At 39.9% G+C, this 26,694-nt stretch overlaps 1 protein-coding gene across 1 annotated transcript in view; it reads left to right on the top strand.

The window, feature by feature from the left end:
• Positions 1–15,004, top strand: part of LOC104926837 (homeobox protein Dlx4a) — a 28,271-nt gene extending 13,267 nt beyond the window's left edge. Inside the window, exons 2-3 of the mRNA XM_010740787.3 lie at positions 4,448–4,644; positions 13,202–15,004. Of these exons, the coding sequence (XP_010739089.1) occupies positions 4,448–4,644; positions 13,202–13,444 (440 nt within the window). The 3' untranslated portion in view covers positions 13,445–15,004. The remainder of the gene's footprint in view (positions 1–4,447; positions 4,645–13,201) is intronic.
• Positions 15,005–26,694: the final 11,690 nt, after the last annotated feature.

Raw genomic sequence — 26,694 nt, 5'->3', positions numbered from 1 at the left:
TAAATAAATAATTGTAGAAATCAGATATCCCTAACCCAAAGTGCGACCGTTGCATTATGTGTTGCGGTAATGACGCAAAGAATCAAGTGAATTAAAGCGCCGTCTTAGTTAGCTTCCTCAGATATTAGCCTCACCTATGACCAAATACTAATTTTGTTCTCTTAATTGTCCTGTTATTTATCTTTATTTCATTAATTACTCTGTCATTTAATCGAAACTAACGGCCCGAATTAATTCCGTATCTGTTGATTTTCCCTCCTGATTCCACACACCCCGGATCATATTTTATGTCTCTCCTCGCCTCGAGACTTCTTTTGAAAATGTCCATCAACTGTTGGCGCATTCTGGTCCGCCAAAAACACCCGAGAGGTCCCGGTGCTGCTTGTGATTTGTGTGACCGGCGCAGCGCCGCAGCCATGAGCGCGCTCTCTGTGTGCCAAGTGAGGCAGAGAATGGTGCGCGCCAGAGGCACACAGCGCGCCGTGGAGAGGAGGAACACACTCCACTCCCTGTGCTGCCAAGAGGCCTTTGAACACACGGGAGGGATCGAGCACGGGACTGGTTCTTTGGTCGGAGAGAAGAAGGAAATAAGTCGATCAGAGATATTAATCATTTTTTTGCGGCTTTTTTTTCAGGAGTTTCCTGCTTTGTTTTCTGTTTTTTTCCGCTGCGTGTTGGCCTGTCACGCTTCTTGTCTTTGTCAATGGTTTGAAATCGGAGCGTGACGTTTGTGGAGTTCAGCTGGGATGGAGCGGAGGGAAAACCCTCCAAAAACCCGCTTTGTAGTCCACTTCTCCTCCCGCAGGGATACAGTGACATTTACCGAAAGGTGACGCACGTTTCGCAGCGGCTGCTGTCGGCTAATGAAACATTTCTCTGAGAGTCAACGGACTTTTTTTTATCATTGATGGTGGGTTGTCTTTGATGACCCCCGCCGGGGAGGTCATAGTTGACCCTTCTTATTTCCCACACATCACTGCCCCTCCCCCAATGATGACTATGAGCTCTATATCGGACACTTGGTCCCGCCTGATCCCTCCAAATCGTTTTGAATTCGGCGGCCACGGCACCCGCGCACCAGCAGCCCTCCCCGGCCTATCCCATAACCATTACCCGGTCCACGGTCTGCACGCAGTGGGACCCTCGCAGCACGACGGGCCCTTCTCCGCCGGCGCATCCTCGTCGTACGGTCCTCTCTTGGGTACGCGTCCTATCACAGCCCCGTAGCGCCCACCACCCCGGGGCCTACCTGCCATCAGCACGGGGGTCACGGGGCACGCTGGGACACACCAGACTGGAGGATTCGGGTAGGAGAAAAAAATGGAATAACATGTTTGAGCTTTTGTTTTGCAGCCACAGTTAAATCCTAATATGACCATGTGGACTGTTAACACATGAGTCATTTCTCTGTGTTTTTGAGCTGGTGTTTATTGCAGCTGAAGTTTTCAGAACTTAGCTTTAATTGAGTCATGGCTGATTTGGTTTTCACTGATTTTCATTCATAAATCTGCCTCGTTTGGATGAAGAGCGCAAAGCATGTCACTCTACCACAAACAGAGGACATGAAACGCAACAACACGCACGAAATAATCAAGGAAAAATTCAGAGAAAGAAATACCGTTATCCTCACAGATGTCTCATTCAGGCCCATTAAAATCCCAGAGTGACTGTGTGGAGCAGAGAAACATGAAATGAGCCGCAGTGGAGAACAAATTGGATCCACACACAGGTCGGCCACAGCAGTCATGTTTGTGTACTTTGGGGTTGGACTGGAGATGAGTTTGAAGGCCTGCGCAGACCGTGGGACTCTCCACAAGTAGCAGACCGACACCGGGCCTGTGGTGTCCCGCAGCGGCCCGCGAGCTGCCCAGAGCCAAAGCCTCAGAACACGCAGATCACATCCAGCCTGAAGCTGTGCTGTCTGCACACTGGACATAATAATAAGAATAATAATATAAATAATATAATATATAATAATAATAATCCAACAATAATAATATATAATAATTAACAATAATAATAATAAATAAAATAATGAACACACTTTCACCTGAAAAGTCGTAACAAATAATTGTTAACTGGACCAAAACTATTCACCTGAAAAAATAAAATAGCCTGACTCCCTTCACTGACAGTGACCGCATCGTTTCACCGCAGATCAATTAAGAGCATCAGTCATTATTTTCTATGGTCTTCATATCTGTATAAACTTGTCATCAACGCCCCTGTGACAGCGTGGATGGCTTACACACACTCACTGCAGAACACTTCTGATAATATCACAGTGAATAAAAAAAATAAATAAAAGGCAGCAAACATAAATTACCAATGATGTAACAGTGAAATATGACATAAAATCCACACAGTCTAATATGAAGTTATGAAGAGCAGAAATCCAGATTAAATGAACAAAAACTGAAGTAAAAGATATTAAGTTGATTTGATCCGCTTCATTTTAAGTTTGCTCACACTGAAGTGTGTCCACCATCATATAGTTACATGCTGATTATCAACACATTACATACATGACAACTACTACTACTACTACGAATAATAATATAATAATAATAATAAAATAACTAATATAAATAATAATAATAATACAGTTTGTTTTATAGATTTAGTAAAAGAAATACTTGACTGTGAGCAAACACGTTTTAATTCTTTCTTTCAGACAAATATCAGAAATTTAAATAAAAAACCTGTCTATTCAGATGTAATTTATTCCATCCTGATTCATTTTTATTGTATATCACTGAATATTTTATCATTAATCATTCAAAGTTGAATTCAGTTCAAATTTCTTTCAGATTTTTTATTTTTTTTGTTACGGCCTCCAGATAAAATGAGATGACAGTGTGAGAGCGCCACATCAGCACTTCATCTTCACGACACACACACACACACACACACACACACACACACACACACATGTATTAAACATGTTTAATATGTGAACATATTAATATGTGAACACCCGGGCGTGAAGCGATGACACATGGACACGTTACTGGTTGTCAGCATGTGGAACGCTAGTCAAACACAATGAGATTTTCATATTGTGTCCATCTGTGATTGGTGTTGACAGGACTTCAGCTCTGCTGCTCCTAATTCACTGACGTTTGTTTCTCTTTTTGTCTTGGTCTGCTGATCTGGGGTCAGACAGAGTTGAACCTCGGCCGAGGTCACATACTGGACATTTGTTTTTCTGACCATTTGGGACACAAAATGTATCTAATATTCGCCCGTTTATTGTCTAAAGATTGAATGATTTCTGTATTTTTTCACTTTTATCTGATGTTCAGATCCAGGAGTTTCCACTTCAACACTTTTCTGAACACAGCAAGACAAACAGAAAATAGCATTTAAAGAGAAAACAACAGCAAAAGGGTTGAACCTCAGTTATTCTGCTTGTAAATTTACGCCCTCTCTTCTTTCTGTCTTTGCCAAATTTCTCTGCCGTGCCCTTTGTGTTTTCATCCAGTGTCGATTCACTCGCCATGTCCCTCCTGAGCTGCAGCTCGGTTACAGAATCTGAACATCTTGTGAGGCCTTGGCTCGTCCGCAGCTGTTCTCTCCTGCCACTGCAGGCTATAAGCTCATGTCATAACAAAGATCAGCGTGGGCGAATATACATGGCTGTGCGTAGCTTTCCTGAAAATGAAGAAGAAGAAGACGAAGAGAGAAAAAAAAAATGCCGTCAGCTGAGCTGCGTGTAAACTGAACTGCTTTGGACAAAGAGGATTTGTTTTACCTGCTTCCACCATCATTTTACAGCATGCTGAATGTCACAATACTCGACTGTTTATGGCATTTTATCCTCGATCCCTATCCCTGATTTATGATTTTGTGTCACACAGTATTACAGCAGAGAAAAGCCTTATGTTTTGCAACATCAGAACAAAAGTCCACTTAAGCAAAAATGTCACCGCAGCTATTTTTCTTCCATCTTGTGGTTAAAAATCGAAGATTCAGTTTGACTTCTGGTTGTGAGAAAACGGCTGAGCTCATGAATGATCTGTCTCTACATATCAGACAGAAAAAAAACACATTTTTTAAAACACACGCAGAAATTTGCTGTGAACATGTATATTGTATAAAAACAGACATGCTCCCTGAATTTGTGTTTTTACTTTCATGTCTACATACGACCCACGTTCTGTCTTTTCCTGTGAAATAGGGGCAAAAAGCAACACACACCCGAGCAAACAGCACAAAAAAGCTAAAAAAATGTGACAGGCTTTTAAAAAAAGCAAAATAAATGTAATACAAAGCTTCTTTTTAAACATCTTGAAGCATCATGAGCATAAAGAGTCTGAGTGTGTTGCTGTGTTTGATGAAACACTGCGGCTGATCCTTGAATGTGTCTCTCACGTCATTAGAGACCAAATTTCTGAGCCGTGTTTATATTCATCTTTAGAAAAAAAAAAATTCTGCTCTTTTTCAGAACACGAGAAGCCCACGGCGGTGATCGAGAATGGGGAGGTGAGGCTGAACGGGAAGGGGAAGAAGATCAGGAAGCCTCGCACCATTTACTCCAGCCTGCAGCTCCAGGCACTCAACCAGCGTTTCCAGCAGACCCAGTACCTCGCCCTGCCCGAGAGGGCTGACCTTGCGGCCAAGCTGGGCCTGACGCAGACCCAGGTACTGTGGAAACCAACACACACACACATACACACACACACACACACACACACACATAGACACAAAATAAGCCAATACACTCCAACTGCATTTTATTTTTAATTCATTCATACAAATAAAAAAATCTTGGGAGCATGACCAATAATTGACACTAATACTAGTTTTTAAAAATTGTTGTGACGCCATAAATATCTGCATGATATATCTGCTATGACAAGAGTCTGAAACATTTTTATTGTGAACATAGCATTCGGTAATTCATACAATTAAGGGCGTATGTTCATCACCTCGCCCAAATATTTAAAGTAAAAGTGAGGGGGTAATTAGCAATGGAATGTTAACAGATTCATATTCATAAAACTTTGTGTAGTTTAATGTACAATATGCACAAAAAACAGTAAAAAAAAAACAAACAAAAAAAAACAAAATTGATTCCAGAATCTGAATCGATTATATATCTGATTGCGACTGATTTGTAATTCATTTGTCCATCATTCATAGTGAAAGAGGAACAAGTCCAGTATAAAAGCTCCAACCAGGCACCGGTACATTCTTGTTAATGGGTGTCACTGCACGTTCCTCTTATGTGTGATCACACGCTGGCATTTCCTCCAATATCCTTAAATGTCATGTGAACTGTAGTCATGGCCATTGTCATTAAAACGTGAAAACGTGTGTGTATGTGTTGGGAGTAACTGTGAATGTAAGTTAAAGGGAAGTCTTGCTACCAGTCATCTTTTCCTCTCCATACTTTTTATTTGTCTGTTTTCTGTCTCTCAGAACACACACACACACACACACACACACACACACACACACACACTCGTGCAGTCACAGGCAAATAAAAGCCTAATGGCGGCCATTTTGTCTGTTACATGGAGTCAGTGAGCCGACATGGGATGCTGTCGCGTTTAAACAAGCAGTGTTTTTTAGTTCTAACAGTACCAACATGTGACATTCGTATTGTTTTTATGAGACATTTGGGGATTTCATAATAATCCACAACGTTTTCTTATAAATAAATGTCTCATTTGCCACACTCCATTGATATCAGACAATAGTGACTCAGCATTTCAGTTGATTGGAGCTCAGATATTTGCTTTTCTAAGCACTCGTAGTCTGGGAACAATCCCCTGAACAGGACAGATGCTGATGTTGCAATTTTTTCCCCCATTTGTGTTCAAATCATTTTACTACTCTTGCTCTCAGATATTTTAATATAGGAGACTATTTTATGACTTAATTCAGGGTTTGTTCCACTGACAGTCTTTGCATATCCTCATCATGTTTATGTACCAGGGAACTATGGATTATTCCAAAACTGTTTTTTGACACCCAAAGCTATCATAATCTGGCTGTGCCTTGATTTATTTGATTTATAGAGGAGTTTGTGTGCTGCTCTACTCCTCAAAGGCAAAGAATATACAGAAGAGCTGAAGTTAAGAAACACTGATTTTTTATGGCAAAAATTCCTGCCATGGAATTTTTATAATAACCAGAAAGAGATATTGCACTCTTCCTTCTGATAATCCTGTGGAAATGAAAGTGAAAAATACAGCACCAAAATCAATTATTTGAGTTTCACAGGGCAAATACAGTTTGTTTGTTTGAAATGAATTATTGATTTATTTATTTTTTAGTCCCCAGTTAAGGGCTGATATCTCTATAAATCAATAAATATCAATGAATCAGGCAATCTTAAGGTCACCAAAATTACATGAATTTCAGTTCAAAGCTAAATTGGCAGCTTGTGAGATTTGCTAAGCTCGTTACCTTTAGCAGGCGCTGAGCTAGGTTTTTAAACTGCATCATGACCACATTGATTCAGTTAAGTGGAATAAAACACTAAAGCAACTAAGATGTTTATTAAAATATGTTTATTTTTTATTTACAGAAAGGGGGGCATTAGTTTGGTTTTAGCTTTAGCTAGGCTAGCCATCGCAACAGCTAGCTTTCATTTGACGTAGCTGTCTTTCCACTGGATTGTGTTTTATTGTTTCATTGTTTAATTATAATTGATTGTTTATTCATTACTGTAAGTTTATAAGGCCATTTTCACAGAGATTATACATTTCTATGGATAAAAACAGATTCCAAAAAGCCAGTTTTGACCAAATATATAAGCTAATTACTGTGTTTTCTGTCATTATTATTATTATTAATACATGTAAATGGATTCATAATTAGCAATTAAACTTAAAAAATAGATTATGAACTGCTTTTTGTACTGAGGAGCACCAGGAACTATTTCCTTCATCAGTAGCACATTTGTATTTTAATTGTAGGCTCTATTCAAATGGCCACAATGCAAAGCCGCTGTTTCCATCATCCTGTCTGTGATCATAATCAATCTTCTTCTTCTTCATAAAGCAGCATTTTTGTGTCAGGAAATAAAAGGATTCTGTGACGCCTGAAGGCTCGATTTTAAAAAGTTGTGTAACATGGCATTATCAAAGACGAAGAGGTGGAAAGTAAAGGATTGAGCATTGAGCAGGTGTCCCACTAAAGGAAGACTAGATAGGATTGTTTGGCAATACCTCATTTGAAATACGACCCATGCATGCGTGTCACGTGCATACTGAGTATACATAAGCAGCTGATGTCATCAGACGAACTGTCCTAATCTCGTATGAATTAACCACCACAGCTTTGTTGACACTGGGAGTAAGAGATGATCTGTTGATTTGCTTTTGCCTTTTGTAGTGGCGAAACGGGTTTTGAATGTGGTCTGCTGAAAGTCATACCCACATGATTAACCAAAGCAGCACATTTCTTTTTTACCTTTCTCTCTCTGTCTGCTTTTGGAGGTGTCTTAGATTGGGGGAACGTGGCTTTTGACTGGTTGTTTTAGCTCCATTAGTCCATACATCATGTCAGGTCAGCGTTTGACTGATACTGGAGTGCAATTAAAGGATATCTCTGACTGTAGTTGGAATGCAGACACATATTTGTGGGTTTGGAAGAAAGAATGTGGGTGCTTTTTTTGTTTCTTTTCTGTGAATGCTTGCCCTGTTTCTGTTTCTAGACGTAGCAACACTACAAAGGGGGTTCCCACAGTTTGCCTGCAAAGAAATGATTTGGTTTAATGTCATGACTTAAGTATGAACTGGTTTTAGATCTCAGAATGTAGCAACAGCAGTCCAACTGGGCAACAAGCATCTTATATTTGGTAACCATATCTTTAATAATCTCTCATTACACAAAATCCTTTTTTTTTGGCCTTTAATGATAGTACAGCTGAAGATAGACAGGAAGCAGAGAGAGGGGGAGTGACACGCAGTAAATGGCCGTCCGATGCGGGATTCGAACCGGGGCCAACTGCAGCGAAGACTACAGCCTCTACGCACGGGGCGGCCGCTTTACCCACTACGCCTAGTCCTGGTTCAGTGTTACACATTGCACATTACACATTGCACATTACATTGAACATTGGTCCTGGACCAGGACCAATGTGCTACCCCATTGATTGTGATAATACAAACTGGTATCAGCATTCAAAGATGGTGGTTCATTGAATGATGAAAGTTCCTCGCTGGGTGCATATACCTCAAAAGTTTTTCAAGCTTTCCTGCATCGTTGTGTAGGTAGAGCGTGCACACTACAGTTGCCTAGCTTGCCATTGACTCCCCACCCACTTGAATGAGATAAAAGTCCTTTCTAGGCATTATGGATTTAACTGTACTTAATTTACCTTTAATCATTAAGTCCCGCTGCACCTAAGTGACTGTAATAATAAAAACTGGTATCTGTATTCCAAGATGGTGGCTCATTGATTCTTAGAAAAGTTCCTCATATACCGCATGCACGTGACAATCATCCTCCTACAGTCATTGAGTTGGCCACCTGCTTGACCCCACTGTTTCTAAGCTTTACAGATTTTATTGGACTGAATGGATCAAATCCAAATTATGGAAAGAGTATACTGCAACAGAAGAGGTACTATGCCCAGTGCTGTTCCTGGGGCTTGGTAGGCAGTGATGGATGTTTAGAAAAGTTTTAGTTAGTCTTTGTCCAGGGCACGCCCCAACATAATCCAAACTTCAAATCTTATTAACAAAGGGTTTGTCTTCAGCCTGTCTGCCCACCTGCATTTGTTGCCATTGCGAAATGCCAGCGATGAGTCTTATCGTACTTTACCTTTTACCATCCAACCATCGGTTGTGCCATATGCCAATATTGTAATAAATTAGTTGTTTTTTAAATGTTGACATTGAACGCCATAATCCAGGCTTTTGCAGTCCAATGATAATCCAGTAATCCAATGGTCCAGTGAAGTTTAATGTGGCCTGAGGGACATTTTCATTTTCAGTTTGTCTGTGTATTCAGATTCAGACTAAATGCTCAATTTGTAACATTATTGCTGTAAATATTAACATTTGGGATAAAAACTTTTTTTATTCAATTCAATTTTATTTATATAGTGCCCAGTTGGAACAGTTAACTTATGACACTTTCCATACAGAGCAGGTCTAGACTGTATATTAGACTTAACAATTCCCACCATGAGCAAACACTTGGCGCTCACCTTGACCAGTGTCAAGGAAAAACCTCAAAAAGTCAATACCTTCAATCCAACTGAAAATGTATATTACATTCAAAATGTAACAGAATGTGTGTGTTTTCTGGCATAGTGAATGGACGTAGACATAGAACAGCTTGTATTGAAACACACTGTCGTGTTGCTCTAAAGTCAGCTGTAATTAGCCTAGCGTGCGTGTGTACAGTGTGTACTGTGCACATGCACACATTCCTCGCACGCATGGTGGATGAACTTTTGTCCACACACACACACACACACACACACATCTTTATGAAACATATGTAGCGTGTGTGCATTTTCATGCACATATGCAGATGGAAACATAAACACACACACATGAAGATAGTGATCATGCACCACATCTCTATCTTCAGCCTTCATGCCATTAGGCCGGCAGCCAACCACTGACCACTGAATCGCTAATGTTCCCAGACGCAGCTGAGAAATGGCACGTAGCACAGTTCTAACGTTTTTCCTTGAAATACACACACACACACACACACACACACACACACACACACACACACACTGGCCATCGGGTTTAAACCACCCACCCAATCCTCACCGGACACCACTGGTCAACTTTTTCTTTTTCTTTTTTTTTTTTACTCTTGCGGACATACATTGCAAGGTTTAGTTTGATACACACACACACACACACACACACACACACACACACACACACACACATACTGTACACACACACACACACACAGTGGCACCTGGCTTGCCTCTCAGACACCCTCCTCCGCTAATGTCGGTGTCATTAGTCGCGCTCTCAGGGAAGCTGTCAGCTCTGTGTTGCTGCTGGAATATGAAACCAATAATTACAGCAGAAATCCTCTCACTGAGGCTGCATTAACTTAACGTGCTGTTGATTGACTCCTGGGCTCATAAGTGACACTCCACATACTCACTTTAGGTTTTCACCCGTGCGCTACCACTGTGGTGTACCACTTAATTAATTATTATACTGCAGGCACTGCAGTTTGTGAGTTTTTATTATATTAGTCTATACATAGTACAGGAGGCTTGAAAACGGCTGTACAGTAACAAAAAGAAGAAAATTCTTCAGATTTCTGATTTCCTTCTTTGATTGTACAATTCACTTAAATTAGACTTGGAATAAAAGGTTTTGAGTGCAACTACACTGCATTATGTGCTGTAATTATAATAATATTGCAGATTTATGGAGTGATAGTTTAATTTTATGTATTTGCCACCATCCATACTGACTTCTAACAGGCTGTGATTGACGTCAGCAGATACACTGGAACAATAGAGATCAAATTAAATGTCAAATTTCACTCTGCATGACTTCTTGGCCGCTCTCAGCTGAATGCTGGGTGTGAAAGCCGGGTGCCTTTTTGATTATCGGGTAAAGGGATAATTTTTTCCACATATTTAGAGTCAATTAGAGTAGTCTGAAATTAGATTTTTTATAGAATCAAATATCTTCCATAAACCACTTCAACCATCTTCATAAATACCCATAAAATCACTGGGTAATAATTCCCAGGACTGTCAGTGTGGAGGAGAAAACAATTTTAGCGCCAAGAGTGTTTTCTCTCCTTTTTTTCCCTCTCTCTTTTATCTTTCTCTCCTCTGCTGCAGGCCAGAGCTTTCTCTCGGCGCTGCACCAGTCCTTCAGCGTTCGCTTTTCCTTTACGGCGCAGTTAAAACCTGTTTGAGACAAAAGTATCCTTCACTGACTGTGTGTAATTATTTATGATTCATTTGTTCCCGCTAAGCTGACAGGTTGCCCGAGAGGCACATTTGTGTAATTTGATGCTCAATTTGCTAGCGTGCTGGAAACAGAGAATTGAATCATCTCTAACCACAGAAAAATGATTGAAGGGCTATTCAGCTCAATATTTTCTGATATTCTATTAGTGTTATGTCTCTACATAATATTCTTATTATGGGGCTGCTACCTTATAGAAAGTGTATTCATTCCTTTGAATGAATGATTTGAATATTATCATTTCATAAAGCAGAACATCAGTGACATGAACGTGACATAATAATATTAACATCATATTTTTGTAGTACCACTAACGGTACAGTCATGTTGTTGTAGGCGCGCCAACAATAACAGTCTGTTATATGTTACGCTACATCATTTTGCATCAGTTATTAATTATTATATATGGCTATATTCATAATGATTGTTTAGTTTTCTGTTATTACTGCAGTAACACATCTCTGCAAAAGTGGTAATCATTTTATCTTTGTTGTTTTGATCCTAAATCTCAAGCATGCCTTAAGGGCATACAAATTTGGATGACCTGCAATTTTCTAATGTTAAACTTAAAGTTCTTCTAATAAGCCCCAAACACTAAAGACAGAGTTACTCTAGATGGGATCACCAGCTCCACCCCAATGAGTATTGGAGTGGAATACTTGGAATATTTGTTTCAATCAAACCCAAGGGTTTGTCTTCAACCTGTCAGTCCACCTGTCTTTGTCACCAGTGTGTAATTGCTGCATGTGTACTGTCAGCAACCGTGAAAAGAGATCCTATCTCTCCAATATTACCTTCTTTGCACTGGCTCCGTGTAAAAACCCAGAACAGAATTAATCACCTACAAAGCTAGCCTTAATGGTCAGGCACCATCATATCTCATAGTATCCCATTACCCCACGAGAACACGGTGCTCTCAGATTGCAGGGTTCTTTGTGGTTCCTATAGTCTCCAGAAGTAGAATGGAAGCCAGAGCTTTCAGTGAGGAGCTCCTCTCCTGTGGAACAAGCTCCCAGTTCTGATTCTGGAGGCAGGTTTAGGAGTTAGAGGTTTGAGTTCGATAGCGCTGGTTAAGGTGAGTCCTGAACCATCCTTTAGTCATGTGGCTATAGGCTGCTGCAGGACTTCCCATGATGGAATAAGCTCCTCTCCATCTGTACACATTTAACGTATGTTAATAACTCTACCATAGTTTTTGGATTTATTGTTTCCCTAATCGCTTTCTGCAGGTATATCTGCCTTCACAGCTATGATTGCAAGCCAGCTCAACACATTATTATATTAATGTTAATAGTTATGTTTTATAATAACACTAGCATTAATATTACTTTACATCTCTCTGCTGCATTATGCTACTGATTTTTTCTTCCCTCCTGTTCTCCCCCCTCGCCGTCTCTCTCTCTCACCAGGGGAGTTTTTCCTTGCCACTGCAGCCAAGTGCTTGCTCACGGGAACTGTTGGGTCTCTCTAAATAATATATAAAGAGTACCTATAAAGAGACCTGCCCTATATGAAAAGTGTCCTTAGATAACTCCTGTTATGATTTGACGCTATATAAATAAAAATGACTAGAAATGATTTAAAATGCTACGTGCTGGATTTAGCTTGCAGCTTAAACATTGACGCAGTAAGAGAGTAAACCCTTCAAGAGGCGGTTAGCTTAGTGTTATAATAATGTTAGCTAACGTTATTGGCAATAACCTAAGAATTGATAATGTTACATAATGTTACTGACAGAGACAAGAACCAATAATGTTAGCTATTGTTATTGGCAAAAACCTAGGTTAGGTAATGTTACCGGTTCTTAAGTCTCCGCCAGTAACATTACCCAATGTTACTGGCGGAGACTCAATAATTAGTAATGGACTAACAGCAGAGACTTAAGCTCCAATAGAGAGGGGGTAGGATCCATTTGATCAGTCAGCAACTGCAGTGTGTTTTATTATTATTAACTTGTTTATCCAATTGAACACTTTAAATGAATGATAGACCAACATAAGCTCCTTGATGGTTTTTTATAACTGAAAAACAGATCAAGTCAGTATAAAGGTCATCCTGCTTGTCTAGAGGTTTGAAACACTGAGCATATTCATAGGGTCTCCAGTTTGAGTCTAGCCACGGATGAGGACCTTTGCTTGACATCTCTTCACTATTAAAATCTTGTGTGGCAAAAGATACATGTTTATTGTATATTAAATGTCTTGCAGAGGCATGTTGTTGTGTGGATCAGCTTTTAATCTCTTATTAACTCTTTCCCTTTCCTGGTCCTTCAGGTGAAAATATGGTTCCAAAACAAACGATCCAAATACAAGAAGATCATGAAGAACGGACCCTGTGGACCTGAGGGAGACCACCTTGCCCCACCACCACCGTCCTCCTCCTCTCCATGCTCCCTGTGGGACATCAGCATGGCCGCCAAAGGCGCGCCGGTGCACTCTGGAGGATACATGAACAATTTTGCTCACTGGTACCCCGGACACCAGCAGGACTCCATGCCGAGGACTCAGATGATGTGACAGACAGGACAGCAGGATGCAGCACTTCCAGGACAAATAATGGATTTATACCAGCAAGCTGACTGGAGCTGTTAGGGACATGGACATTAAGAGTCTGAGCTTCTCTGGAGGCAAAAATAACAACTGGCAGAGATCAATTTCAGGGTTTTTACTTCAGGCGGAAAAAAGCATGAAAATAAGACAAATACCAAGATATTTTTAACTTTAAAAAGGATACAAGATATTTATATTATTTGAATTTACTTTATAAACTATGAGGGCTTTAACCATATTGGCAACACAATAGCATACCATTTGAACCAAAGAATTATAGAAACTGAAGGCTTCTAATGAACTTAAAACTAGTTATCAACTAACGTTGCTAACTTAAGCTTGTGCATCAATAGCCACCTCATTTGAAAAGAAATAAACAAAATGGCTTGATGGCAAAGTAATAACCTTGATGTAAATGGCACTAAATTGATCAATTGTGAGGACTCAATGTTCAGTTATATTATATTCAGCTATAACCCATAGAGGTGAGAACTGAGCATTTGGTACCACACAAAGCCAAGTACACTGCAGCTAACTAGCCTGGCACACCTTCTACACACAGATAAGCTATGCAGTGTCCTTACTTCAGCAAATAAAGACAGTGGGTTTATGCTTTTTTATGTTTTTGCTGTTCATTTTGCCAGTTAGCTCATTGGAAATTGTGTATATTTGACTCAGCCTGTTAAAAACACTAGCCTTAGCCACAAGTCACAATTGCAGGACGATGGTAAATGCCAAAGTGTAGCTTTACAGCAGCAACAAAAAGTATAGAATGCACAGCAATATTTATCCAAAGTTAATATTAGCCACCATATGCTAGCTATGTGAATGTGTTATTCCTTCTTTGGGAAGAAACACTCTTTGGAACAGTCTCACTTCAACGCAGCCAGTCGAGTTATTTCCGTCTCCAGAGGAGTTCGGCCATGCCAAGATATTTTTTGATAAAGCTACAACTCAGAACTAAGAAACTAACTCATTTTTCTTCGGTCTTTTCAGTGGGTTACAGTGGGTACACGTGTAACATCATGGGTTTTTCTTCAGGGTTTCTTCATAGTTGTTTTTAAAAAAGGACCAGACATCGCCATCACCACAAATGACGACGTGTGGCAACGTAGTTGTACGACTAAGTTCCAGTAAATTGAGGAAAAACTTCTTTAAAAAAGGAACAGATCAAATTAAAGAACTAAAGAAAAGTTCTTCCGATTCACCATTGTGTATTTTATCAATTCTGACAGGGTGCAACACTATGCTGGTTCTGTGTAGCGTGTATGCCTTTAAAGAGCTGACACGAAACAAAGAGCTCTGATGAGGTATATGAAGAAGATGCGGCCATTTTATGGTACTTATAATCCCCCTTTTTTTAAAGACTGTATGGGAGATAGGCACTGAATGGACACGGCTACTTCATGGTATGAGTCAAATTTTATATATATTTTTTCTAAAATAGTTCAAAGATGAAGCCATAATGAACACGCCAGAAATGTTTTTGAAAGTGTATGTTTAAAATATGTGTATAAAACAAATTACACCAGGTCATTCAAGACTAATGTGCTGATTTTCTCCTTCTTGTAATTAATTCCACTGACTAAAATCAATTCTCTGGGGTCAAATCTGAACAATGACTACAGCTGAAGTACTAATTATTTAAATTTAGACAGTTTTGAGGGCTGCTGTTGCTGCAGTTTACAGTCATATATAGATACATAGGCCATGATCTGTTAACTGAATTTATTCAACAACCAATTTTGTCGATAATCTATTGGTTATGGGTCAGGTTGCGCTATGTTATTTTAAATAAATCAAACCCAGTGATCATTGCCACCCTATTTCATTTTGTTTATTTAACTTAGCGGAAAGAATTTGTTTTTGCACATTGAACTGATAATATCACATTTAAGCTTCGGTGGTGTATAAATGAACATTTTCTGTGGAAGGTCTCTGTGTGCCCCAGTGGCCTGAAGCCATTTTCTCTAAAGTCATAAATCAGGAGAAGCGGGTCACGTCTTTCGCCCCACAAACATCTGGAAAAGCGAAAAGAGTCGTCAAACATCGTCAATGATTTTATAAAATGACCACGTCAATTATAGGTAATTTAGGACACAGCTTGTTAAATAAAGCTTTCACTCCGACGCTGTAATTATCTGTAATTGTCAGTCAAGGGAATATCCTTCTGCCTCGGGCACTAAAGGAAAAGACAAGGAAGTAGTGGATTACATCAAACTGGATTACTGAGGGCTAATCCTTTCACAATAAATTGATTGGTTGAATGAATATGACAAAAATGCATTCATATATTACTGTGTTATGCTTCTTATGGTTAAGGGTTTTCAGGAGTTTGACTTTAATGCTCCTTTTTGCAGATTCTGAGCAGGAATTTACTGCGTTGGAGTAATCCAGCGGTCAGGTCACTGTTTTGACCGCTCAGATAGACTGAAAGGACAAAAAAAAAATCAGCAAATTACCTTCAGGTGCAGTCTAACACGAGAACAAAAGGCCGTGGTGATACGTGCAAGTGTGCCTGAGAGAATTCGTGTCCAAAAAGGTGATGAAATCATGTTTTTTCCTGGAAGAGCGAAAGGCATTGTCGCACTGCCACACTATGGGTTGAAAAGTCTATTGCGCTCATGACCACACCTTTCTTACGTAGCTCCACAGCATCGTACTGTTTTTCATTTTTAAAATGTTAGTGTTGGGCCCTGGGCATCTTCACATTGTCAAATCTGGCCCTGTTTAAAAGAAGTTTGGACACCTCTGGAGTAGCTGGTCTGTAGCTTATAGGCTCAAGACAATTTCAACTCTAGAATCTGAGTTCAGTTTTCTTGAGATCCAGACAGAACAAAGCAGCATCACTGTGAGAGTTTGTCTCAGTATGATCTCTAAATACTCCCAGTAGTCATTTGAATATAGATGTTTGGATCATTTAATACTTCATGAAAATTTCAAAAAGTCTTAAAAGTAAAAAGTACTCATTCTGCAGAAGTTTGTTGCTCTTATAAAAGATGTTTTTGGAATTTATATTGCTGTGTATGCTCATTTTCACTGCTTTACTTCATGTTTAGTAGTTTACCCTACAGCATCTGCATCATGGTCTATAAGTGATGTTGTGCTGTGATGTTTTAAGTTCTGTGACGATGACCTTTGCAGCTGATCCAAGATGATTTCTAAACGTTTTATTCAGCCGACTCATTTTTCTCAACTCATAAATCTTTCAGAAATATTCAAATTCAAAATCACCAAATTTGATGATACATATGTTTTTGACAGGACAGGAAGAGTGTGGAAATGTGTCATTTGAAAATGAGTCCAAATCTATGGTCCACTACAAATACTACAAATGTAGTGACGTGAAAATTACAATATTTGAGATGTAGTGGACTAAAAAGTATCAAGTTGCATCACAGTAAAGTAGCAAGTAGCTCAAATTTGTACTTTGTACTTTAGTTTGGTACTAAAGGTAATTTAGCTACATTTGACTACTGGTACGATGACCCACTTCATTTGTAGCATCAGCACACTTTCAGCATCTGTTCACAGGAGCAGCCAGTGGTGACCTCAGTCGGCATGTCATCCATCCATACAGAATATGGCAAAATTATAACCACAACTATGTATTCATTAGTGTAATATCACCTGATCATCAGAGTCAAACTAAACACTGACTCTACAGAGTGTTTCACATTGTTTGCATGTTTTGCAGCTATTGTAGTTTCTCCTTCATCCTACAGAGGTGAACGTAAGTGAGGGGGTTGCAGTCATACACACTGGTCCTTTAATTAGCATTTCAAAGGATGACAAACAGGTAATAACTGTCCTTGAAGACACTATGGATACATAACAGATACATAAACACACTTTAAATCACTTTTTAGCAGTTTATTATCAACTATAACTGCTTTATAGCACACTGTAAAATGTTATAAACGATTTATAAACATTTTTATTATGTTATTCATCATGAACATTTTTAATTTAGATACCTTACTTCTATTTAAGAGCAATTCAAACTAACCATCTATCTTCCTGTTTTTAGAAGAAGAAGTTGACTACTACTGCAAATATTCATGAATTCAGTTTTATTTATGTAGCACCACTTCATAGCAAAAGTTATCTCATGACAAGTTCCATACAGGGCAGGTCTAGACTGTACTCTATAGATTCATTACTTTCCAGCAGTGAACTTTTGGACATGATTTGTACAAAGAAGTCTGTTTGTTTGTCTGCTGAAAACAGAAGTGTGTTTGCGTGAAGTCGCAGTGATCTCGAGCCGAACATGAAGCGGCTTCACCGTTGGGTTAGAGATTTTGGTTGTAACAGTCAGACACCTCACACAATGTGAAGCCTTGTATGGCATCTTTTCTTCCTCTTCCTCTTAAATCTCACGGAGTCGGTTGCCTGCAGTCTTTTAAAAGGGAAACACATGTCGGCCTGAACATTTAGCAACGATATCGGTGTTTATGAGATCACTTATTTACATTTCTGGCAAACGCCTCCTTCTTTGAGCAAGTACAGTTAAAGTGTTGGGAGAAGTTGAAAAGCTGTTTGGTAAAACTGATTGAAACCACTGTTCTCCTGTCCCTCATAACCTCCATCATTTATATTTTACACATATTTTCTTATTTTCCTTTCCTCCGAGGACTTCTTCCAAAACTTCTTCCAAAAAGCCACACACTGGAGTTCTCAGAAAGGCTCGACTCATTTCATCCGCTCCTTGGTGCAGCATCCTGTTCCCTCTGGCAGAGTTCACACTGTCGAGTTTTATGGAATACTTCAGACACGTCGTATTGTCCTAATGAACTGATGGAAGCCTGTTGGGGGGCAGAGGGAACATGGCAACACAAGAGCAGATTTTTAAAGCAGCATATTTAGATCATGAGCTGTGGATTTCTGCATGTAAGACCTGTATTAAAGATGTGTTTTAAACAATATATAGAATACTCTGTTTTGAATAATGTCTCATCGTGTTAAAATGACATCTACTCCATCTCCCTCATTCTATGAATATGCAAATGTGTCTAACTGCTCGATGTAAGATGTCTTGTACTTCCCTAAAAAAAATCTCTGCGCATGCGTGCAGGAAGCTTCGTGTTGCCACATCACATCTGTGCGAGTCGCACACTGGACCGTGATTGGCTTCCAAACTAGTTGTGATGTCACAAATCCTGCTGGTGCGTACACATGTTGGACAGAGATTTAAGGTAAACACAAAGCGAAGCTTCCCTCCCTCCCCGAGCAGACCAATGTGAAAACAAACAGCCGAGCTCAAACAGCACAGTGAAGGAAGAATAAAATCAGCTAAATAAAGTGACTTACATGGACAATAATATTCTTTTCCTTCTCCTGTGCCTCATCTCACTATGACTGCTTTGACTCGATGGTGCTATGGCTGCAAAATAACCAAATGAAATCTCTGACAGTGATACACACAGTTCATAAAATCAGCTGCACCTCCATCCAACTGGAAAAATATTACTCAACTGCCACGACAATAAACTCACAATCTGATGATTTTCTATGATCCAAAAAAAGTTTATTTTTTTCCAAACCATCCAACAATTTCATTTAATCAACAGCTCGTGGTCAAGTCTCATTTTAAAATATGAGGAGGCCTTGAATATTTCAAATGTGACAATTGACTTACATAAAAAAAAAAAAACATTTTAACTACTTCTTTTTCATTGGCTGTGCTGCTCCAACACCTCCTTTATTGTGTCATTTTCTGATCTCTTTCTTTGTGTATAGTCCCGTTAAAATTCAGCAGGATACCCGTGACACCAGCTGCAGACTTGGTTGCGATCTAACCAGTATGTGTGGACGCGTGGTGAATCCTGGTAAAACTTCCAAGGAGGACGTCCTGAATTATACAGTGAAAAAACTAAAACCCACACTGCGCAGTCAGATTATTGAACATAAAAACATAAAAGACACAATGAATCAAACTCCACAGCTTCATGGACCGTTGTCCAGGTTTTTAGTAATCCAACACTCAAGTCGAGGTGGTGATTTCGATCGCCTCTTACAAATGGAGGCCAGATGGATGTTTAGCCTGGACGGTGTGTGTGTGTGTGTGTGTGTGTGTACAGCGTGTTTTCTTGATTTTCCTCATCAGCTGATTTGATTTTAATGATCTCTCTGTTACCTCCATATTATGATGTGTTTCAACATGTGGACCCTGGTGAATTAGTTTAAATAATGTTAGAAGCCCTCATGTTCAGGATTCTTTATCATTGATAATGTTTTTAGTTTTATATCATGAGTAGTTCATCATGTCACTTCTTGCCTTTTGTGTCTAGACACACGAGATTGAAACGTGTTGCATTCCAGAGTGTCAGCTTCTCTGAGCTCTGCATGCATTTGTTCACATATTGAGTGTATAATATTATCTTTTTTTTCTTCTAGCATTTGACAGAATTTGTTTACGTCTAAGGAGACGAGACAGGAAAATATGTATGTATGCTCTGCGATGTATGTATGTATTCATGTGAAATAAATAAGAGAATAAAAATAACCAAGAACAACAACTAGCTTGGTGAAGGTTTACCAAGTTAAATATTAGACTTTAAGAATGTAATTTCATATCATTCAAATGATTTTTCACAATCTTGGTGTAAACATATGATGTAAAGCCAATAAGGACGACATGGCCTTGAATGATTTATTATGATATATTTGTTTCAGTATTTCCATGTAGTAAATAAATCATTTTAAATGATAATGAATAGATGCTAATCACATTTACACGTCCTAGAGCTGGAGAAGTGTGAATGACTGGATTAACCGATGTAACAGTGTGCTAAAATTCACACTTGTCCATCGTGAGACAGGTTTACTGCCTCCTTTAGCTGGCAGCGGTGACAGTATTTGCTTTAGGCCCGATGGTGCTGACTGAAACTCTACAAAACTGACTGAACAGCAATCCACTGTCAGAATAATCACATTTTAACTTCATCAGACCTTTGGAAATTAGACTTTAAGGGAACAAAGTTTAGTGCATTTACTGACTCTTCCTGTTATAGCACAGACTTAATGTGACTTGTTAGCAACAGTAGGAGAAAATCATTGCAGCTATCCCCCCATGCTTTCTAATACGGAAACTTCAAAAGGTTCAAGGTAAGACGAGTACAATTTCCACTGCTGAGCATTTCAGTCACAGACTGGATAAGTGCGTACATTACGGTTTATGCAGAAAGATAAACACCGAGCGTGTGCAGGACGAATAAAAAAATGGAGGGAGGCAAAAACTGGAGAGTTTGCGTGAGGACAAAAATGTAAAAAACTATAAAACCAAAGACTTCACAACTCGCTACTGGGCAGATGACAGCATGTGACCCCCTAGAGAGTAGAAAGCAAAGCGAGAGAGAGAGAGAGATGCATAGAATGAGACATATTGAGAGAACGAGAAAGAGAGAGAGACGTGGGCAAAAAACACATTAATTAAAACAAGTTGTAAACAGTAGGGGTCACTTTATATTTGCTTGTTAAACTTGACCCATGCTGTGGGAAAACGCATACATACTAAGTGTGAGTGCAACTGAGATACTGCAGAGCTTTGTGTGTGTGTGTGCGTGTGTGTGTGTTCGTGTTTGTATGTGTGTTTGTGTGCATGAGTTCGTGGGGGTTGGCATAATGAACTATGTATCAGTTAGACCGATATATTTGGCTGATATTGGCAGTCATGTTGTGTGAGAGCACTTTGCTTGTAGAAAAACTTGATTGAACCTGATAATGTCCTCAAAAATGTCCACAACGGAACAAAGAAAGTATTCTATGATATCTACTAATGCTCTGCTAACAATCCCACAATGCAATATATTAAAGATAAATAACGTAATAGTCCTGCAACACCACGCCTGTCAGTAAATGTTGCAATAAAAATGATGCAAGTTCACATGAAACAGAAAGCTATTTGCTATTTCCTTCCTGACATTTACGTGTTTCCTGTATCAACACAAGGACTTGTCGTTGATGTTGATTGGCGTTTGAAATATCCAATAGCGAGTGTGCATTACACCCCCACAGCTAAGCACTCCAGCATCTACTTTCCAGTCATCATGGTGGGACCGAAACACATACATAAAAAAACATAATTAGCTACTTTAGCGGTGGTTAGGCTAAAGCTATCATATGGGGTTGCTGAGCTGAGCAGCTGGAGGACATCAGATAACATATAAATAGTAATAGAGTGGTTCCCTGTTTGGTCAGGCATGTCCATACTTCTTTTAAAGAGTGACAGATTTGGCAATGTGAAGATGGCCGGGGGGCACTACTAACATTTAAAAAATGAAAAACAATAAAAGTCTCATACAAATTCACAAAGTTTGCATGAAGTTGATATAAATCTTAACCTCATGTTCATTCTAATGACTTATTATGAGTAATGCAAAGTTGGTTAACATTTCAGTTTAAAACATATCACTCTTGTTCTTCTCTTTAACAAGATCATTCAGAAAGTAATATTTTGTGTCACATCTACAGATATATAACAGCAGCAGTTATGTCCTTAGAGGTTCAAATGCTTCATTATGTATATATGTTATATAGGCCGCATGAAATCTGACCATGGGCCGTGGTTGGCCATACACTGTATAATAAATTGCCAAGCTTCTTGGTCTGAAAAGTAAATGTGAGCGCTGGCATCTACATTCAAAGCACCACCCTGTCAGGTGGGGCATGTTAGGGCAATTAGTGCCTCTTTGTCTGAGGCCTGGTTGTGGGGCAGGGTTGCGGGTAAGGGAGATTGAAGGAGAAAGATGTGTTATATTACCTTATGGGAAAACTAATGAGGCCTTTTGTATATTTAGTTGGTGTGTGACTGTCCTGAGGTGATCCAGACTGAGCTCTGTGGTCCTGCACTGAAGAGGTATGTGTAAGTGAACTTTGGGGTTTCATTAAACTGTAGACATATCACTAATATAATATGATCATCTCTTTAGGAAAAGACTCAGCTCTTCCCTGTTTAAACCACAGTGGAGCCTGGCAACTATTGTGTTGCTTTTCAGCAGAGCCCCACATTGACTGAGGTTTAAGGCCAGACTGCTGCTTTGCCTGAGCCAGTTCACCAAGGCTGTTGGCAAATGTGTTTATGGAATATACAGCTGAACTAGTACGTAGATGGTTAAAGATTGCCCTGACTGCACTGTACTGAACATCCGTGAACCTGAACCAACTGAATCTCAGTGTACTTGTGTCTTTTTGGGGGGGTTTATAGGCAAAAGGCAGAGGGATGACCTGCGGGGAGTAGTCGGGGGGTATGCACCCCTCCTGGCGTGCAGCGTGGTAGGTGTAAAGTGTAGTGGTCACCTCACTGGATTGTAGGTTAGCTTGTCCTTGCAGTGTAAGTTGCAGTGGTTGCAGTGATCAGTGTGCACATGTGGTGGTTTCTATTTGGGTCTGTGATAGAATCTCCCTGCAGTAAGTACCCTGTCCTGCCTATTGTTGTAGCCATTTTATCCTCTATTGTATTTCATGTTGTTAAGCCATTTGCTATTTATATATTAGTAGTTTTAATCATTTTAGTATTGTGAAAAAAAATAATTTGGACTAATCTGGCAGTTTCTCCTCTTTTTCTCCTCCTCCTCCAGTATAGTTTTCTTTTCCAAATAAATATTCCTTGAACTGAACGCACGTCTCCAGCTCTTTTTGAACCCTTTAAAACTTGTGTCCACACATGGTCAGTGTCTAGGGCTGATATAGTTCTCTTCTGTCTTTGCCCCCCTTTGTAACCTTGGTGGGGTCACATAAAGCTAATGCTTAAGTGCCTTGAACCTGGATTCATTCTAATGGCCAGCAGGTGGCGACTCTACTGGTTGCAAAAAGAAGTCAGATTGTATGTAAACTTATGAGAAGATGAGCAGACTTCTCGCTTGATACATGACCTCAGTAAACACTTTCCACATGAGTTTATGGTCTTGATCTCTAGTTTCAAGTCTTCTTCCACATAGCATAATGTTCATTTTGTAAATTATGGTTCCATTTAGAGTGAAATGGACAATAAAGCAGGTATGCTTCGAGGGCGTGGCTACTGCGGTGTGTTCTATCAAATCCAATCAGGATAGAGGTGTAACAATGCAGATCCTCTCCAACTCCACACTCTTATTCAATTAAGTCACTTCTGGTTCCAAGAGGTCAGGCTGGCACCATCCATAATGCTCAAGGCTTCAAAAACAGTAGTCCACAAATCAATGGGCGACTCATATGTTGCTATGTCCACTATTTATTAAACAGCCTACGTTTGACTCAGTAACGACTCTGAGAACTGGATGCAAAGGGTTAAATGTAACATGTGAATAATCGGAAATTATTTGGCATGTTTTTACATCTACAAGCTGCTTCAGATTATTTCCCCAAATTTGACGTTTCATATTGGCACCACGTATGTCCTTTGGGCATTCCTCTATAAAAAAAAACAAAGTACAGGTGTCAGCTTTAGTATCGGCTTTCAAAAACACATCAGTCCAAGCGCAGTGTGCACATCATGGCTGGAGGCAGGGAAAGGAAAGTAACGTCAGCTCCAAATCTTTCATGACACTGTTATAAACTTTCCTTCCGCTGCTGAGTTTTCCTCTCCACTCAGCTCACAGCAGCTGATGTCATCACCTCATCTCACCCTCTTCAGCCTGCCTGTGAATGCCAAAGAACAGAAGTGTAAAAGTGTCACCTCGACGCACCTTCCAAACACTTTGTAGAACTTTTCAGGGCCATGTAAATCATCAGGCATTCATACTCTCCAGGTTCTCAGGCAGAAAGTGACGAAAACGTATCGGAAGATTCAGAGAGTTCAGGACCATGAAAGAGAGAGAATTTGTCTTTGTAGTCATATTGCTGTTAGTTGCATGAATATAATATACTGATTGTTTTTTACAAACAAAGAAACCCACAATGGCTTTAGTGAAAACCATTTTTCCAGTCGCAGGTTGCTACAAGTCCTGTCCGCCCTTTCTGTCTGTCTCCCCGTGATGTTCAGGTACATTCCTCTCTGACACCTGGAAGCTGAGGGCTCAGCACAGGAAGGTAAGAGCCTAAAACAAACATGGAAGGCGGCCTACTGGATCTGTGGTCTAGGATCCACACCCTGCACACTTGTGGGTTCAGGCGAACATGATATGATAATGTGGGTGTCTGTTTGCCCTTCCATACTGCAAGTCACATTTGTTTCTTGATCACACTTTTAAAGCTGGTGTGTATCATTTTACAGTCCTGGTCATGGAAAAAAGGTCCCACACGCACATCCTGGACTTTGTATGAAGCAATACAGTCAAGCTAACATGTTGATTTTAAGCAGATATACTGTTTACACCATGTTCACCATACCACACACATTCGCATGTCATTAGTTTTGTAGAATTGGACAAATTGGAACTTTGACCTGATGGTGGTGCAATTTATCCTGATAGGATTTTGAGCATGTATCAATATATCCAACAGTTATTGTATATTCAGGGACAGAATGTCCTGGTAGTCCATCTGATAGTTGTTGAGATTACATTCTTGACCCGAGTAGTAGACCGACCAACAGCCTGGACATTGTCATTTCTTACAGCCATGCTACTAGAGAGGCTAAAACATTATTTCATCTTCTATAAAAGCACAACATGCTGCCTTTGCCTTGTACTCCAGCTTGGTGTCTTGATTTGACCAATAACCAATAACTTAGGCAATTGTTGTTTTTGCTAACCCAAGGTGGAGAAAAACCAAGCACCAACCTCTGTGGCCGAGAAATGAAGCCAATGTGGAAGTGCCAAAAACTACAATTCCTCAAGCAACCACTTGAGGTTGGCTAACCTCCCATGTTAAAATGTCTAACTTCACAGCAGAAATATGTTTACAGCCTGGTACGAAAAACGGTTTAGCCTCTATAGCCTCAGGTCCCCCGGTAATCCACATCATTATGGATTTTTAGATTAGTTGGGAGCTGGAAGAGGCAGGACTACCAACCAGAGCAGCATATTCTGAGCTTTAAAACCGCTCTTCAGAAAACTACAAGCACATTTACGCTGTTCATTCTTTTTACTGTCAGTGAGAAAATGTAGCGAGCTGTGTTGAGTGGATAATCATTAGGTCAAGTAACGGTAAAACCAAATTCCTTCATGCTCACATCAACATGTGTCTATGCATTCAGTAGATAAGATAAACATATGTGGGTCCAAATCTAGTGTCATCTTTGAGCCTTTAAATGAATTTTATTGCTATTTTCCATTTTTCTGAAGAGGCAGAGGTTGGTTAGATGGTTGAGTAGTTTGGGTTGATGCCAACACAGAGCATGGTTGAATGTGCATTAACTCGAACTGTTTCAAAAAGATAAGCAAGCCTGAAGATGTGTCTGGATGAAGCCAGAGTTTTTAGTTGTTCAAACTGAACGTATCTGGGAGTGTCCAGGGTCTTTGAAATAAACACAATGAGTTCCTCTGCCAGGTTCATGAAGAGATACTTTGTCTACTTTGTACTTTGTAGCAGGTCTTGCTGCCACCATGGGTTTAGCACAATCACAGGCAGGACAGTGCAATCCGATAAACTCTATCCAGACACACTTCAATACAGCAAATAATTCTCTCATGTCTCTTCTAATGCACACGTTCATTAATAAAAGTTCATCTCATATAAACATGCTGTGTCAGTCCAGCGGGCTACTGCATTAAATAGGACAGAGTGATCAGACAAGAAGCTCCAGCTGTGTCACCCAACTCACCTGGCACTGCCCTCCTGAGCCGTCCACACACCTCTCTGTCTCCTGCAGCTGAAGACCTACTCAACCCCCCTCCACACTCTCATCCAGGTTTTCTGTCCTGAATGTGTCCATGTCTACTACCGTGGACCTGACGTGCGAGTACAGCTGCAGTTCATGCTCTACTGTTATTCAAATATTACTTAAATCTATGCAGACACACAGAAACTTTTTTAGTCTTTTGTTTTCTTCCAGATATCTGCAAATCAGCAGCACGGTCCATGCAAGCTGGAAATCTACAACACAATGACAGCGCAGCATCTAGTTTTGTGTCATTTGGTTTCGATACATCTACAGATACATAACCGTGACATTAAGAGAAACAAAATAAATAACTTGTGTTCTTGTGAAGATTTACGGTTAGTGAACAACAATACGGGAGTACAATGACTGGCAGCTTCCCAAAGTCCTGGCATCCGCCTCATGTACGAAAGCTCAGCAGCAGCCCAGGGTTCGAATCCGACCTGTGGCTCTTTGCTGCATGTCATTCCCCGTCTCT

The sequence above is a fragment of the Larimichthys crocea genome, chromosome XII (genome assembly GCF_000972845.2).
Source record: "Larimichthys crocea isolate SSNF chromosome XII, L_crocea_2.0, whole genome shotgun sequence".
Lineage (NCBI taxonomy): Eukaryota > Metazoa > Chordata > Actinopteri > Sciaenidae > Larimichthys > Larimichthys crocea.
Note: the sequence above shows the minus strand (reverse complement) of the source record. Positions and strands in the feature narration are given on the sequence as shown.